At 34.9% G+C, this 16,630-nt stretch overlaps 3 protein-coding genes and 1 non-coding gene across 4 annotated transcripts; 3 read left to right on the top strand and 1 right to left on the bottom strand.

Moving 5' to 3' along the window:
- The first annotated feature begins 754 nt into the window (after positions 1-754).
- LOC105170194 (large ribosomal subunit protein eL37z) lies at positions 755-3,506 on the top strand. Its single transcript, XM_011090893.3, has 4 exons — positions 755-871; positions 998-1,133; positions 3,124-3,225; positions 3,328-3,506. The coding sequence occupies exons 1-4, from the start codon at positions 869-871 to the stop codon at positions 3,378-3,380; spliced, it is 294 nt and encodes a 97-aa protein (XP_011089195.1). The 5' UTR covers positions 755-868; the 3' UTR covers positions 3,381-3,506.
- Positions 2,371-2,455, top strand: LOC148789307 (small nucleolar RNA SNORD25). The gene has a single exon (XR_016062690.1). It is a non-coding gene; the product is annotated as a small nucleolar RNA SNORD25 (small nucleolar RNA).
- A 743-nt stretch (positions 3,507-4,249) lies between the features above and the next one.
- On the top strand, positions 4,250-12,175 carry LOC105170114 (adaptin family protein). Its single transcript, XM_011090774.3, has 11 exons — positions 4,250-4,502; positions 5,167-5,683; positions 5,955-6,079; positions 6,748-6,946; positions 7,814-8,042; positions 8,153-8,319; positions 8,441-8,650; positions 9,589-9,699; positions 9,820-9,996; positions 10,302-10,751; positions 11,645-12,175. Exons 1-11 carry the CDS (start codon positions 4,450-4,452, stop codon positions 11,933-11,935), a joined length of 2,529 nt encoding a protein of 842 aa, XP_011089076.2. The 5' UTR covers positions 4,250-4,449; the 3' UTR covers positions 11,936-12,175.
- Positions 12,176-12,433: 258 nt separating this feature from the next.
- LOC105170031 (uncharacterized) lies at positions 12,434-15,185 on the bottom strand. The gene is made up of 3 exons (XM_011090653.3): positions 14,798-15,185; positions 14,236-14,327; positions 12,434-13,283 (listed from the first exon to the last, which is right to left on the bottom strand). Exons 1-3 carry the CDS (start codon positions 14,948-14,950, stop codon positions 12,875-12,877), a joined length of 654 nt encoding a protein of 217 aa, XP_011088955.1. The 5' UTR covers positions 14,951-15,185; the 3' UTR covers positions 12,434-12,874.
- Positions 15,186-16,630: the final 1,445 nt, after the last annotated feature.

Raw genomic sequence — 16,630 nt, 5'->3', positions numbered from 1 at the left:
ATTTACTCTCCTCCCAAACATACCAAACAATTTGAAAAAAAATAATTATTCTTTTTCTCCTCCTCCCCTTTTCACTTTCTTTTCCTCTTATTTGAACCAAACAACCTTATATACTCAAAACTCAATAAATAGTATAGATATGCATCGAGTGTGAAAATAACAAGACAAAAGATAAAGTTCGAGAGTACGAAGAACCATTGGGCCAAATGGTGGCTAGCCCAGATCCATTAACTTGGGCTTCTGGCTATAAGGCCCATATATCACAATGCAATTGGGCTATATCAGATTAAGAGGGTGTTTGTAAATTTTTTAAAATATTTTATAGGATGCTTGAGAAATTATAAGATGCTACAAAGTGCTTGGTTAATTTTTTAGAAAAATATCTTATAAGCTCTCAAAATAAAATTTTAAAAAGAAGTAGGGAGTTGCCAACTTATTTTAATATCTTAGCAAATCCTTTCAAATAAGTTATAAATGTGTCATATTTAGTATCTTATAAGTTCCATAATCTTATTTTATCCAGAAATTTCATTAACTTATTCTTAAAATAATATTCGACATCTTATAAATTCTAAAAACATCTTATAAGATGTACGAACTTATAAGATATTTTAAATAAACTTAGCCAAACACCCCTTAAGGTTACGAGTTTTGAGCTACGCCGTTTTAGAGAAGTCCAACAACTCAGGCCCCAATAAGCAGAGCCCATTTAACAAGCCCAATCTGAATCAACGGTCCAATGAGCAAAGCCCAACCCACTAAAAATTGGACAAAAAGCCGTAATTTCTCCCTCGTACAAACACTATTCCCATTTTTCAGCACCAAGTTTCCGATTGATCGCTAGGGTTTCTCCATCTCCACTTGTCTGATGGTAACACTGACACGCTTTCACTCTCTGCATTCTTTATTTATCAATCGAAAACGATTGCAGGTTTTGTGAATTTCTCTGTATGCGGAATTTGACGTTGTTTTGGGTGGTAATGATGAGCATTAATAGGGGAAGGGAACGGGGAGTTTTGGAAAGAGAAGGAACAAAACGCACACACTGTGTGTGAGGTGTGGCCGCCGCAGCTTCCACATTCAGAAGAGCCGTTGCGCCGCCTGTGCTTACCCCGCCGCACGCACCAGAAAATGTATGTACCCTTATTCATATGTATGTTTACGGGTTTGCCTACTTGTGCGTTAAACTATAGTGATTGGAGTGTAGTATTATAATCTATACTATGTATTAAATGCGAGCACTCACTTAATTTTGGTATGTCATTTATTTTTAAAATTTCAAATTAATTAAGTAATTATTTCTTAACTTCTCCAATCATCGTGGTTTTGCATAACTACGTTTTGTGGTTATTTTCTTTCATTCATTTATTTTAGTTTTCCTATATTATTTATTATCTTTGTTTGTCAATTTTTTTTACAAAATCAAAATATTTATATTAATTTATTATCTTTTATTATCTTAATATATATTATTAGGTACTTTTTTAAACTACAAAACCCAATATACAATTTATATAAATATTTTCTTTTAATTCATTTTTAAAAATTATGCACATACATAGGATTCTGTGCCATATTCACTAGTTTAGAATTATGCCGGGAGTTGTTACTGTAATTGCATTTTCGCGTAATTGGAAAACCACTGAAACCGCACTCAATTGGCGTTGGCTTGGTCTTGAGCTAGTAAAAAGAGACCAGAATTTAACAATTGGGCTTCGTGTTATACTTATGTAGACTGCAAAAACCGCGCTCGACGGCTACAATAATAATAATAATACTATACTAGAATTCTTTATACATTTATAGAAAAGTTTTAATAGTACATGAATTAATATTCAAGACTAATAACAATTACGATATTTTTTATTAGTCTTGTATAATATATATGTTTACATATGCAAATAAAATCAATTAGTCAACTAATTATTGGTTATTGATCATTTGCTATATTTTCTAATGCAATTAATAAATGCAAAAACTTAAAATAGATGATATCATCATATTGTTATAATATGATTTCATAATCATCTTAATATCTTATTTTATTTTAAATAATATATTTTTATAAATGTTATGATAAGTTTCTTATATAATTAAATTCGAAATAAGGACTTTTTCACAATCTTATTCATAACAAATTGTTGTTTAAGTTCATTTTTCCCCTTCAAATGAAACTTCCATTAACTTCAATGGTTTCATTAACGGAAGGACTAGACAAGCCAAAAAAACAATAATTTGTTTGAGGACCAAAATAGCAATTATCCTTATGAAGTTCTGTACTGATTTGTTTACGAGTTCATGTTATTACTTGTACAAATATGATGGCATCACTAACATGTGTGTTGTGGTATTTCTTCTGGGAGTGTATGGGACAATGGTGATGAGCCTTACAGACCTGTAATGATTTGCGAATATGATCGCAAGTTTTAATGAACATCTAAGGGACTGAGTTGTTCGTCAAATTTGTTACTCCCATATTCTTCTCTCTGTCTCTTGTCAGTAAGAATGCAGCAACAGTTATTTTCAGTTCAATTTGTGGTGATTCCTTGCTGAATCGGAATAGGAAATGATATTCTTTCAAGCTTTACAATTCTTTTGCTTCTTTTTTATAGTCTTGACCTAGTAATTAAAGTTTGTTTTTTTGGATCTCAAAATGTTGCAGTAGGTACGATATGTTTAGAAGCCTTATATGTTATAATGCGAAGGTAGATCTATCACCACTAAAATTTTCAGATTGGAGCAATTGAAATGGATATGTATTGGAAATTTAACTCCAAAATGATGACATAGATCAAAATATTGATCAGCCAATACAACAGATTATAGATATAGGCTGAATCATAAGAAACATGCTAATATGTGGAAATTCAATTGTGAAGTTTGATTGCATATTTGACTGACTTGTTACATTGATGCAAGAGTGAGTGCCTTGCTCTATTAAGACCCCTCCGGTATCTATTTCTCAAGTTGCTCTCGGTACACCTGTGATTCTACTTCAGTTTGAATATTGTAATTTCTTGGAATCATATGATTTACACACAAAAACTGCCAGCACTTCTTTTTTCCTGTGTGTGAATTTACAAGTTTGATGATATGTGTGCGTGTTTTGTGGTTGGGTCACAGATAACTGGAGTGTGAAAGCAATTCGAAGAAAGACCACAGGAACGGGGCGCATGAGATACCTTCGTCATGTTGCTGTTAGGTTCAAGAGCTGCTTTAGAGAAGGCAAGCAAGCAATATTCAGTGTGTCATCTCTGTTACCAACATATTCTTGGTTTTGTATTTATCTCACATAAACTATCTTGCAATCTTCTCTCTGAATTGTAGGTACTATAGCGAATCCAAGAAAGAAGAAGGGTGCTGCTGCTGCTTCTTCATAAGGTTTCAAAGGAACAGAGATGAACTTATAAGTTTTTATCGAAAATTAGAGTTTTTGATTCAGGCCCTTGTAATCTGTAATGAATGTTTTTCTATCTATAATCCAAAAGGTGATGATAATCTTTTTATTCTTGATGTTATAAATATACTTGGCAAATAGTTGGGTAGAGTATATGTTAAATCTCTATTTCCTCATCTCTTGCTTGCCAATGTTCAGTACTAATTGAGATTTAATTTTGGAATGGATTAAGAGAAAACATCTTATATGCTCATAAATATATTTTATAATACGTACGTTTTATGAACTTAGATTTTATTTCAAAATAAATACTCCGAGTATTTGCATAGATATGTAAACTTGTATAATGTTAGGAATGATAATTTTGTAGTTAATATAATAAAAATTGAATAAACTTGTTAACATTCTAAAATTGAAGTAGGAAACTCTTTTAAGAAAATTTATAAGTTTATAAATTCAAGATATTTTTTACTTAATTAATTGCATTCAACTTTATCAAAACTTAAAAAAAGGGATAATTTCTTCTTTTTTTAACAACAATGGGTATTTTTATAATTAAACCATAACAAAATTACTGCATTTAACTTTACTGAAATGTGATTCCATTCTACGAAAACCCAACTCAAAACACATCTAAAGCATAAGATAAGATCATCATATTTGTACAAGTATCAAACTTTTGTGCTTTTCCCGTATTATCCCTCCCTCCGTTGTGTCCTTTTGAGAGCTTAGTAGGGGCAGGAACTGAAGAAAAATAAGAATTATTGGGGAGGCTAACGTAATTAACAGTTTTTATGAGCCCCCGAGCGTAAAAATGAAAATTCCAATACTTTTATTTTTATTTCTATTATTTATGAATGTGTGAGTGGGTGGGGGTATAAGGTTGCTGCCAATATCTTCTCCGTTTGCATATTTGGGATCAAACTCTACAGTCTCCGGAGATCCAATTCAGCCGTCACGATCCAACTTTCTTCGCTTGTATAGATACTCAATTTTCACTATCTCGCCCAACAGTGTGAATTGATTGGATTTGGAGAAATCAGGAATCGGCTATGGCACCGCCAGCTCAATCTCAGCGATCCCCTTCCCCTTCTCAGCCATCTGGGTATTCTTCCAATTTCTATACTTCTCTCTGTGCCTGTATGTGTGGTGCGTGTGTGTATATATATATACCTGCGTGGTTTGTTTGTAATTTTTGGCGGAGAAGTTGAAGTTGGAGTATTTGACGGTGCATTAAACTGCCAAACCACTGATAACGAAAATCAAAACCTCAAAGACATTGTGGAATTGAGATGGTTTCTTATTTTTGAAGGGTAAAAGTAGATTATAATCCTGGGATGGGGGTCTAATTTCACTGTACTGATTCTTGAAACCTACTGTGTAAGGGAGTGGATTTACCGGAGATTTTATGCTCAATCTCCACCCAGAAAACATGAGCCCACCATCTGTTGAAATTGGGAAAAGAAAGAAAGAAACTGTTTTGCTCACTAGTTCTTATTGTTGTATGTTATATTTTCGCAATGTTGGCAAAATGGATTGTCTTAACAGTTGAATTCATGTCTTTTTGTTTTCCCTTTTTCTGTTGTTGACGATTGTGTATTTGTGTTCCTCTGTGTTGCTTGAGAAAACAATGGTATAAGATAGTGATTTGGGTGTGCTAAAATGGAAAAACTAGTAAGTCTTCTTTGGGTTTCTTGCACACTCAGCCTTCAGAAAAATGCAGATGGTAGTAATACTTGAAATCCTAACCTTCATTTTGGTTCCATCAGAAAAGGAGAGGTTTCAGATCTTAAGATGCAGCTTCGCCAGCTAGCAGGCAGTCGAGCTCCCGGTACTGATGACACAAAGAGGGAACTTTTCAAGAAGGTTATCTCTTACATGACCATTGGCATTGATGTATCATCAGTTTTTAGTGAAATGGTGATGTGCTCGGCTACCTCAGACATCGTGCTTAAAAAGATGTGTTACTTGTACGTTGGGAATTATGCAAAGCACAATCCAGATCTTGCACTTTTGACAATTAACTTTCTTCAAAGAGACTGCAAGGATGAGGATCCAATGATTCGTGGTTTGGCTTTGAGGAGTTTGTGCTCGCTTGGTGTGGCGAATTTGGTGGAGTACTTGGTGGGGCCATTAGGGAATGGGTTGAAGGATGGGAATAGTTATGTGAGGATGGTTGCAGCTGTTGGAGTGCTCAAGCTGTATCATATTTCAGCTTCAACATGTGTTGATGCTGATTTTCCAGCTTTGCTCAAGCATTTAATGCTCAAAGACAAAGATGCCCAGGTTAGGCCACCTTCAAACCAGCGGCTCCTTCTATATAAGATCATCAGTTAAGTTATGCAACTATTATGGTTGCTACTTGGTAAATAAGTAAATTGTTTGAGACAAAAAATTCAGAGAGTATTAAGATTGAAGTTCAGGAACTTTCTCCTGATGTAAATTCAGAATATGAATACCGGGGGCAACATTAATTGATTGGTTGATCAGAACTATTCTTACGGGAAACTATTTACCCTATTTTTCCATCTAAGTTTTTTACCTTTTCTTTAATCAGGTGGTCGCAAACTGTTTGACTTCTCTACAAGAGATCTGGACTCTGGAAGCAAGTAAATCGGAGGAAGCAGCAAGGGAAAGAGAAGCCTTGCTTAGCAAGCCAGTTATATATTACTTTCTAAATAGGTATCAACCATAGGCATTGATAATTGGAAACATTTTTCTTCTCTTACAATTGAGGCCTTTGCGCCATTCCGTCCTGTTGTCAAATGATTTATCGCCAGGATACACTTTGTGACGTAACTAATTATCTAGTTTCATGGTACATGGAGATAGTCTTTGTTAATTGCGTTTTCTTACCTTCAGACAAAAAATTGTTCCCCCAGATATCTTGGTCAAATTTAGATGCTTTATGATATTTTTAGCAAAATGAGAAAATTTAATTGTTTGGCTTCAAGACTCAGATTTTTCTTGAGGATAACTGCCTAGCTAGCATCTCAAGTATTTCCTCTCTGATTCTTATTTCACCACATTCTATTACAAAAATAGCACTTTCTTCGTATTTCCACATGCCAATATTAGAGCAGTACAGTTAAATCCTAATCTGTTGGTTTTTAAACATGCACTCTATTGATGCTTTCTCTATCTGTCACCAAATATATACGTTACCTTAATAGAAAATGGAAGATCATAGTTGTAAATCACTCTTTTGGTACCTCTGTCCCTCTCTTGCACTCATACATTCACATGTGAAGTCAACTACACATACATGGATGCAAAGATCTTTCTTTTTTCCATTTCTTAATTTTATCTTTCTGGAGAGAAGTCCCTAACTTTACATTTGTTGGGTGCAGGATTAAAGAATTCAATGAATGGGCACAATGTATTGTTTTAGAGTTGGTTTCTAAATATGTTCCCTCAGATAGTGATGAGATTTTTGACATCATGAATCTTCTCGAAGATAGACTTCAGCATGCAAATGGTGCAGTTGTCTTGGCTTCCATTAAGGTGTTTCTACATATGACCCTGTCCATGACTGATGTTCATCAACAGGTAATTCATACTTTTGTCTTATCACCTCTTGCTTCATAGTTAATGATGACATTACCACCAGTTATTTTCTGACTGAGTTCAGGCAAGCTTTTAGCTGCCAATTTAGTGACCAAGTAAGATTTACCCCTATTCCATGGTTTTGGCATTTGAAATTGTACAGACTTCTTGTGCCCTTTTCATAGTGCGTGAAGTTTCAATAAACAACTGCCATGTCTTTTGACCTGTTTTTACACTGTTATATGTATGCAAACTTATACATCTAGCTGCATCTTCTAACTCCTGAATGACACTATTCTTAGTGATCAGCTCGAGCAAATCGACATTTTAATGTTGACATTTTAACATGTTATGAAACCTTCAATACTTTCTTGGAAGATTTTACATCCCTCTTAGTCTGCTTGCAGTTTACTTCCCTGTACTTTGGGTGCACATTATGTTCCAAGGCAGCACAATCTTGAATATATATCACGTTTATCTTTTTAGGTGTTGTGACTCCTATATTGTGTTTTCATTCAACACTCTCAATCCTCTATTCATTTCATTTCAAGTATAATGTATATATTCTCTTCTGCTTGCATATAAAATGTATAAAAATAAAGGTGCATAAATCTTCTAAACCAGGCTTCCATGTTAGATGGTGCACTATGTGGCTTACTGTTAACTCTCATAAGATCAGTCATATTGTTATGTACTCCTTCTCAAAGATAAAAATCTCCAACCGCTGCACTGTTTACTGTTATAATGTTTGAATTATTAAACCGTGCTTCAAATTTCTGTATATATTAACTTCAATAAGGCGAATTCTGTTTGCTAATAGTTCTTCATATATGGACTACAGTAAAGAATTTTCATCAAATCTTTCTCCAGGTGTATGAGCGAATTAAAGCTCCTCTGCTTACCTTGGTAAGCTCAGGAAGTCCTGAGCAATCATATGCAGTGCTAAGCCACCTCCATCTACTAGTGATGCGTGCACCATTTATTTTCTCTTCAGACTACAAGCACTTCTACTGCCAGTATAATGAACCATTTTATGTCAAAAAATTGAAGCTTGAGATGTTGACTGCTGTGGCAAATGAGAGCAATACATATGAGATTGGTAACGATCACTCTATGAATGCTTAATCTTTATGAAAACAAAATGATATTGCGAGCTTTCTAATTATCCTCCAGTCGAGTTCTAACACCAACCTTTTGGCTCTATTCCAGTGACTGAACTTTGTGAATATGTTGCGAACGTTGATATTCCAATGGCAAGAGAATCAATTCGAGCTGTTGGGAAGATTGCACTGCAACAGTATGATGTAAATGCCATTGTCGATCGGCTGCTTCAATTTTTGGAAATGGAAAAGGAACATGTGACTGCCGAAACTCTTGTAAGAGATTTTTTCCCTAATTCTAGACTGTTGATTTGTCTGTAACGTATCACCATCCCTAGTTCCATAAGTAGTAATATAATCTTGGGAAGGCATGAGCGAGTCTAGTTTCCATATGTAGGTTCTCGTAAAAGATCTTCTCAGAAAATATCCTCAGTGGAGCCATGACTGCATAGCTGTTGTTGGGAATATCAGTAGCAAAAATGTTCAGGAACCCAAAGCCAAGGCAGCTCTTATTTGGATGCTAGGGGAATATGCTCAAGACATGCAGGATAGTCCTTACATTTTGGAGAGTCTTATAGAGAACTGGGATGAGGAGCATTCTGCCGAGGTGATTCTATGTGTTACCTTGTTTTTACTCTCTTTATACCTAAAAAATTAGTTTCGCAGCATTATCCACTAGATGGCCTCCTTATTCAGCTTTGAACTTTTCTTGTCGGTCTTATATGCTCGTTCTTGGGGTGGTTTTCCATTTCCATACTGCTTGTGCAATATTTCTGAATGTCGTCTTGGGTGGTACTATTACTTCTAGCGCATATCTTGTTTTAATAATTTGAAAGAAATCACATTTAATTGCAGGGATGATAATCATTTGCAAAGACAATGCAATAGAAAAGCAGCATTGGTTTATCCTGCGTCTCATATATAATGGTTCGTGTAGTGGGCTACTAACATAAAGCTTCTCTAGTGGACCTTTAAGTTCAACGCATAATGGTCCCCTATTATTACCCATCCTGTGTTAGTAAACCTGAACTCGAAAAATGCAACATTATTTACACATTTTGAAGAAGCATCCTCATTTTTTCATTACTGGAAAATCTCATGTTTCCACGGCATATAACCGGTGATATATGAAATTATGGGGGAGTTGCTAGTACCACAAGGTTTTCAGAAGAATCAACAAATGAATAAATCTTTAAAACATTTTCTGGAAGCACCTTCAGCAAGTCTTGTCTGCAAAAGCGAGATAGATCTCTATGCCATTTCAATAAGGGCGAAACTATCTTTATGAACCTTAATGCCTTGATAATTCTATTTCTACTCATCACCTATACAGAATTAGTTAGGCCACCTCCAGTGCTCCAATTACTTTCAACTTATTGCAAGTAGTTTCATCTTATATCCCTCTATGTGCTAAAAGCTCTTTCAATCTTATGAAGAAGAATAGATACACGTTTTAAACTTAAAAGATATAAGTAAAGGCCCTATTCAATTTACTCATTTACTTGTCAGCTGGTGCTCAGGTAATTACTTTTGTATGCTGCACAGGTTCGTTTACACCTTCTTACAGCAGTGATGAAGTGTTTCTTGAGAAGACCACCAGAGACTCAAAAAGCCCTAGGAGCTGCTCTAGCTGCTGGTATTGCTGATTTTCATCAGGTCTGGTCTGTTAGTACTTAGTATGACTTTCATGGAAAATTAAATGAATCTAATCTGAAGTTTACACACACTTTGTCTAGTTAGCGCTAGAATGATTGCTAAATTCCAGCTTCCCTGCAGGATGTTCATGATAGAGCGTTATTCTACTACAGGCTTTTACAGTATGATGTTACTGTTGCTGAACGCATTGTCAACCCTCCAAAACAAGCTGTTTCAGTCTTTGCAGACACCCAAAGTAGTGAGATCAAAGATCGCATCTTTGACGAATTCAACAGTCTCTCTGTTGTGTACCAAAAGGTACTTAACTCTGTTCTGTCATCATTGCCAGCACACAACATACTTATTGTCTGATGATTACATTAACTTGAAAGTGCTAAACTGACATGTTGTTCACAAATCGAATAGACTTCACATGCATGTTTGATAGCCAAATATAATAACATGTTGCAAGATTAAGTACTCGCAAACGATGACATACGTGTATCTGTTTCTTTAAAGATATGCTTCACATAAGAATTTAGCATAAGCGTATCTTACACTAAAAGAAACAGATACACGTTATGCATTTGGGAGGTGGTTAACTAATGAAGACATTTCTGCAGCCTTCCTACATGTTCACTGATAAGGAGTATAGAGGACCGTTTGCTTTCTCCGAGGAACTCAGTAATCTGTCTATTGGCACCGAACCTGCAGATAATGTAGTTGCAGCTCAGGTGGTCGATGCAAATGACAAGGACTTGCTATTGAGTACTTCTGAGAAGGAAGAGAGTCAGGGTTATGGTAACAATGGTTCTGCTTATAGTGCCCCTTCTTATAATGCTTCAACAACGACAGGTGCTTCTCAGGGTCAGTTAGACCTTGTATCACTGGACCAACCATCTACAGTACACACAACTGCTAGCTTCGCTATTGATGAATTACTTGGTCTGGGAATGCCAGCTGCACCCAGTCCTGCTCCTCAGCCCTCTGCTCTGCTGCTTAATGCTAAAGCTACTATAGATCCTAATGCTTTTCAGCAAAAATGGCGCCAATTACCAGTATCTCTATCCCAGGTTCATGGAATTTCTTAGCTTCATAATTATTTATGTTCTTTCATGAGGGTCTATAGAGATTTGTTTGTGCACTAATATCTGGATATATTTCGATTAATAATATTATGCTTGAAATAGTATCATTGACCAAAAGGAACTTGTGAAGGATTAGATTAAGTTCAACTTGGTGCTACCTAATTTAGAGAAACAAGATTGTTTGTGCAATTTCATGTTAAATCCTAGTTTGGCTTACTTGAATAAAGAAGTTACTGCAAATTGCAGATGAATATTTGAAATGATCTATTGTTTTCCATATACAAATATGACATATTTCATCCTGATACTTTACAAAGTATTCTTACCCCTTTCTTTGAAAATAGATGTAGTTTCCGATAACGAGTTGTATTTGGAATGGCATTGCTTTCTCGATGTATTGATACCAGATAAGGATCATCAAAGATTTGACTAGCTCCCACTAAATCTAGAGCAAGAGTGTTTCAAACTACCACCTCAATTTTCACATGACCCCGGACCGCCCCAAATTAGTCTCATGCATATGATAGACCATTTAGATTTTAAATTTTAATGCGCATATGTGCTGCTTGTGTTTTTTAAACTCAATTGCATGCATCCGGTCACACAGTGTGATTCCATTTGGCTAAGGGTTACCCCACTCCAGCAAAACCATTCGACAGTTCTAAGATGCTTTCTCATTAGCGCTATATCCTTTAGATTACTATAAGACTAAACCAAGGGGCAACCCTGGGTAGTGATGGCCCGGCATCGACTAAGAATAAGTTTCTTGTCTCTAACATCTTTTTTGCTGAATCAGATTCATGAACTGCTCGGATAGTTCCTTTACTTGTACTTGAGATAACTTTACAGAGGATGCCCTTTTCTTGCCGTTCTTTCAGGATATCTCCATAGATCCACGTGGAGTTGCAGCAATGACAAATCCTCAGGCCCTCCCTCAGCATATGCAGGGTCATTCCATCCACTGCATAGCATCAGGTGGTCAAGCTCCGAATTTTAAGTTCTTTTTCTTTGCACAAAAAGCAGAGGAATCATCCGTGTATCTCGTGGAGTGTATTATTAACTCATCGTCATGTAAAGTGCAACTAAAGATCAAAGCTGATGACCAGGGTACATCAGAGGCGTTCTCAGAGTTGTTCCAATCAGCTCTGTCCAAATTCGTTTTGCCGTAGGCATACAAATGTTATATGTAATTCTGATTCCATCGCGAACACAGGGAATATGATGAGCAAAGGAGTCTTGTAAAATCTAAAACTAATGTATACTAGGAGTGAAACGGCTCTTTATGTTGTTTGCTCAGTTTTTCTGAGTTGCTCCAGTAGACAATTTTGCTTTCTTGGTAGCTTAGGAATTGAAATTGAAGAAAGCCCACTTGTGGAAATAATATCATTCTTATGACCTTATTGGTTTCATTCCCGTTGAAGGAACTTTTCTTCAGATTTGATGACAAAATTGGGCACTAGCCAGCCAATTTTTCTATCATGAGTTCAAATATTTTCTTATCAACTGCATATCCTCCCTGTGATCAACCACAAGGAGTTTAGAGTTGTGAGCATAATTTAAAAGAATATGACCAACTTCTGTTTTTTTTAATCTTATTTCAGCAAAAGAATCGAAGTCATCCCTAAAGTTGACTAGGCATAGAATCCAAGTTTGAAGTAAAGCAAAAATGGAGGAACAGTTCTTCTGAATTTCCATTCCCTGAGTAACAAATATCAACAATACTATTGATGCTACCTGATGTATTGGCTCTAAATAGGTGGAGAATGAAATAAATTCGAAATTGACAGTTTCCTCAAAATTAGTAGTCAAGCAAAAGCCTAATAAACCATGTCAACTCAAATTGAATTCCACAAGAGTACTCAACATCGAAAGCAATTCCATGAATTCATCTTGATTCCCACATCTTGGTGGTATCTTTAGGATATTATCACCCAAAACAAGAATGGATGAGAACTCAACGTCATCTTTTTCATGTTGAAGTGAGGAAACTCTAAAAGTACCTCAAATATGCAAGCCGACATTCCAAAGGTAATTGTGTATCTGGCTAAGTCTTGATTGTGGATTGACAACAACGGCAGTAGAAGCTTAATAGAAACAAGAAGAAGAAATCACCCGCCTTGTCCTTCTTGTTCCTTCAAAGGCAGAAAAGACTTGAACCATTGCTTCCAAGGAGCGTCTTCTTGCTGCTCAATCCATGAAAGAAAGCAGCTATCCAACAAACAGAAGAAGTTGACATACAGAAGTTGATACCGAACTGGAACAAACCGAAAGTTGGCCACCTGAACAATTGGCCATACACCTCCTTCTAAAATTAAGGCTGGGAGGAAATCTCTCTTGACATCTTCCTTAACCTGAGCAGAAGTTTTCCCGGAAGAAAACCCCATGTAAGTGAAGAACACGAGTAAATCCAAGGGCCCGAAGATTATTCCATCAGCTGCTACTTTTGAAGCAACAAAACGAAAGGAATTTGGCTGTAGCTTTAGCCGCACCCTAATGATACGGTCCAACCCTTCATACCTACAAGGCAGAAAGTTTAATACCTATCTGTAAGCAGGTAATACCTATCTCATAAAGTATTGGGAAGATGAAACACAATCATAATAACATTGGGGTTTTTCCATCAAGGTCACAAAATGCTTCTACTTTCAACAAATAGAACTATTGGCTCTGGGATAATTTGTATTATAAGGCCACCTTCATCAACATTGAGTCAAAAATGACATCAGAGACATCTTCTCTTTGAAAATACTTAGTTTGAGTGTTTTACTTGATCTTTTTCTTTGCTAACAATCACTCATGTAAAAGTGTGAAAATCTTTTCAGTCTGATATGCTATAGGTGACAATTTTGCTAAACTTCACCGGGCCCTTGAAGTAATCAAAAAACTTTGAACTACTAAATTTTGGTTTAACTGAATCAGTGCAATTTTGACATGGATGAGCATAGAGATATTTGCGTGAACCAGAGCAAGGAAATAAAAGTCTACCAGTATCTAATCCACTTTGTAGAGGATTATCCAAACATCAAACTTATGCTGATGGTTTCCCTTCTTTTTGCGTGACAGCCACCACTCACATTTTCTAGTTTTCCCTTTCAGAAATAGTTTACCTTTCATTAGCAAAAAATTGCATTCCCAACAAACGAAACTCAACATTCAATTTGTTTCCCCTCATTTTTTTATTGACCATACAACTAATGTCAATAGAGCGCCAAGACAACATGATTAAGCTGAGCATAATGCAAATATGTGTATGGAAGTGTTATTGGGATAATGTCCACAGAGTGTAAACAGCACTCATACAATGGCAACCGTGCAAGATAATAACCCATGTTCTTTTGTCGATTGCCAGAGCCAGCTGTAGAACCAAAAATATAACCTTTTAACATACTGGACCAGAAAAGTATACTTCATTTTCATCAGGAAATCAAGCAGAAACCTGGAAATATTATGTTAAGAAAGGACCACTGACCAGAAGTGACCAACAGGACCAACAAAACCGAGCCCAAATATTGTTGTGGTTGCAACTCGTCTCCAATTGATTTTTAGTTCTTTAACTTCATCCTGTGAAAGAGATGAGAGATACTGCTGTTAAGTGACAAATCAGTAGCTGAAACTTATTTAAGCCATTGCATTGGTCAAATTCAAACAACTCCACATAAATGTAGCATAATGAGTACACGAGTATTCAACCAGTTGGACTATACGATGAAATAACATAGCACCACGCAATTCATGAGGATAAAATCAAGGTTTTTATCATCAAACTAAATCCATATCCCACCTATTCGGACTACCCAATTTCAAAACCAATTGATTTCCACACACAGACAGACAATCATACATTTCTTGAAGCAAATACTTAAACATGCTAGATTAAAAAGATTCAAAAAAACACCAAACCAGATAACTATATTTATGCCCATTTAATCAAAACCCCAAATAATCAACAAAAACCGAACTGCCCATTTACCCGCCCCCGCAACGAAGAACAAAACAAATAACCAAAAAAAAAAAAAAGGGGGATTACTGACATGGGTTTGAAGGTGGTAGTGTTTGGCGGTGGAGTTAGTGACGGCCTGAGCGGCAATATCGCCAACTCCCCATATGATACCGGAGCTAATCACCTGGGTTTTAACTGGGTGGGTTGCTAAACAATTCTGGTACCATTTCCACAGCCTCAACATGCTAAAATTAGGATTAACCTGAAGAATCCAGTACGTTTTTCAATTTGGAGAATGATGATATGTTAGTTGGCAGTAGCAATTTGAGAAAGTAGCGAACTGGAGCCTCAGTTGGGAGAGGAGGAACAAGGGTTGTTGTTTCTTGTTGGGTTTGTCAAATGGTTGAATATGCAGCAATGCACTGCACAGCACACCTTTTCTCTCTCTTCCTCTCCCTTTTTATCTTTTATCCCATCTCTACTCTTACCTATATTCCCTTGTATTTTTAAGGAATAATCCTTCTACCTACTATTTTATACTCATTCATTCTCTTTTTTTTCTAATATACTTTTTCATAACATTAAATTTATTATTTTATGTTATAAATTTTATAATATTTGATTCAATTTTCAGTGTGTTAGCCAAGTTATGATAACAATATTTAATTGTATATGAATAAATATTGACGCGAAAAACATTACGCAATATTTAAATTATTGTAGTTCGAATAATCACAAAAAAAAAAAATAACTCAAATTTAACATTTCAATTTTTAATTAATTAATTAATAGATGTTGAATATTAATTTTCTTGATTTGAATAAAAGAAAGTATATTTAACTCCATATTAAATTAAATCATAATATACTCAGATAAAATACAATAATGAAAAACCAATTTTTCTTTATTTTTATTTTTTTTTGTTTAAAATGAATGAAAAGTCAATTGACGTCCAAACTTCTATAATATAATTTAGAGTATAAGAGTGCACCGACAAATTAGAGTAATAAATAAATGCTTTAATGGGCTTAGCCCAATTTGTATTGAATCTCATATGTTATTGGGCTCTGATTGCTATTATAGTGGGCCAGAGCCCATATTTTCGAAATTTATGAGTATTTTATCGAAAACAATGGAGAATTGTGTGTGTTTTTATTTAAAATATATAGACACATATCTAATTGTATTTTCTTCGTTATGATTTTCACTAAATTTCAAGAACGTATAATAAATTTTACAAATACAATAATAAGGGCAGCCTCTAAATAACTGAGTAAAAAACACAAAAACATAAAAGTGTAATTCACGATTTTGAGTATACGGTCCAGCACATGCTCGTATTAAGTAGTAGATGATTCAGTACTTATCTTATTTTATATTAATTTATTTAATTATTGTTTATAAATTGGATAAATTATACTCTTGTTCTTTATACTTTGGATTAAAATTGAATATAGTTCTTAATTTTTAGGCATAATTTTGATTCATAATCTTGACAATTTATTACGATTTTGGTCCAATCTTTAAAATTGTATTTAAAAATATTAAGAAGGAGAGAATCTAATGAACCAAAATCGTAACATTGTGAATATTATAAACCAAAATCGTGCCTAATAAAGTTAAAAATTAAAATCATAACAATTATAAAGATTCAGGACTAAAATTACTTCTAGAGAAGTTTAGGGGCCAAAATCCATTTGACCCAAAGTATAGGGATAAAAAATGAAATTAACACTTATGAATTTATTATTATTTTATAATTTAATTACTATAAAAAATTATATTTATCTATTTCGAAAATATGAATTGTCTTTTTGAACACCACAAAAAGTAGATAAATAAGTCAAAAAATTACAAAAAAATCCAAATATGATTAATCATTCCAAAACAAGAACAAAAATCAGCCAAAAAATAGAAAAAGAAA

Source organism: Sesamum indicum, linkage group LG1 (assembly GCF_026168435.1).
Source record: "Sesamum indicum cultivar Baizhima isolate 11 linkage group LG1, ASM2616843v1, whole genome shotgun sequence".
Taxonomy (NCBI): Eukaryota; Viridiplantae; Streptophyta; class Magnoliopsida; order Lamiales; family Pedaliaceae; genus Sesamum; species Sesamum indicum.
This window is presented reverse-complemented; position numbering and strand designations above follow the sequence as displayed.

Coding starts and splice junctions, on each gene's coding strand:
- LOC105170194 (XM_011090893.3), top strand. Junction 1,134..3,123: donor CGCCGCACGCACCAGAAAAT/GTATGTACCCTT, acceptor GTTGGGTCACAG/ATAACTGGAGTGTGAAAGCA. Junction 3,226..3,327: donor CAAGAGCTGCTTTAGAGAAG/GCAAGCAAGCAA, acceptor TCTGAATTGTAG/GTACTATAGCGAATCCAAGA.
- LOC105170114 (XM_011090774.3), top strand. CDS start 4,450: ATGGCACCGCCAGCTCAATCTCAGCGATCCCCTTCCCCTTCTCAGCCA. Junction 4,503..5,166: donor TCCCCTTCTCAGCCATCTGG/GTATTCTTCCAA, acceptor TGGTTCCATCAG/AAAAGGAGAGGTTTCAGATC. Junction 6,080..6,747: donor ATATATTACTTTCTAAATAG/GTATCAACCATA, acceptor TGTTGGGTGCAG/GATTAAAGAATTCAATGAAT.
- LOC105170031 (XM_011090653.3), bottom strand. CDS start 14,950: ATGTTGAGGCTGTGGAAATGGTACCAGAATTGTTTAGCAACCCACCCA. Junction 14,328..14,797: donor ACTACCACCTTCAAACCCAT/GTCAGTAATCCC, acceptor TCTCTTTCACAG/GATGAAGTTAAAGAACTAAA. Junction 13,284..14,235: donor GGTCCTGTTGGTCACTTCTG/GTCAGTGGTCCT, acceptor TCTGCCTTGTAG/GTATGAAGGGTTGGACCGTA.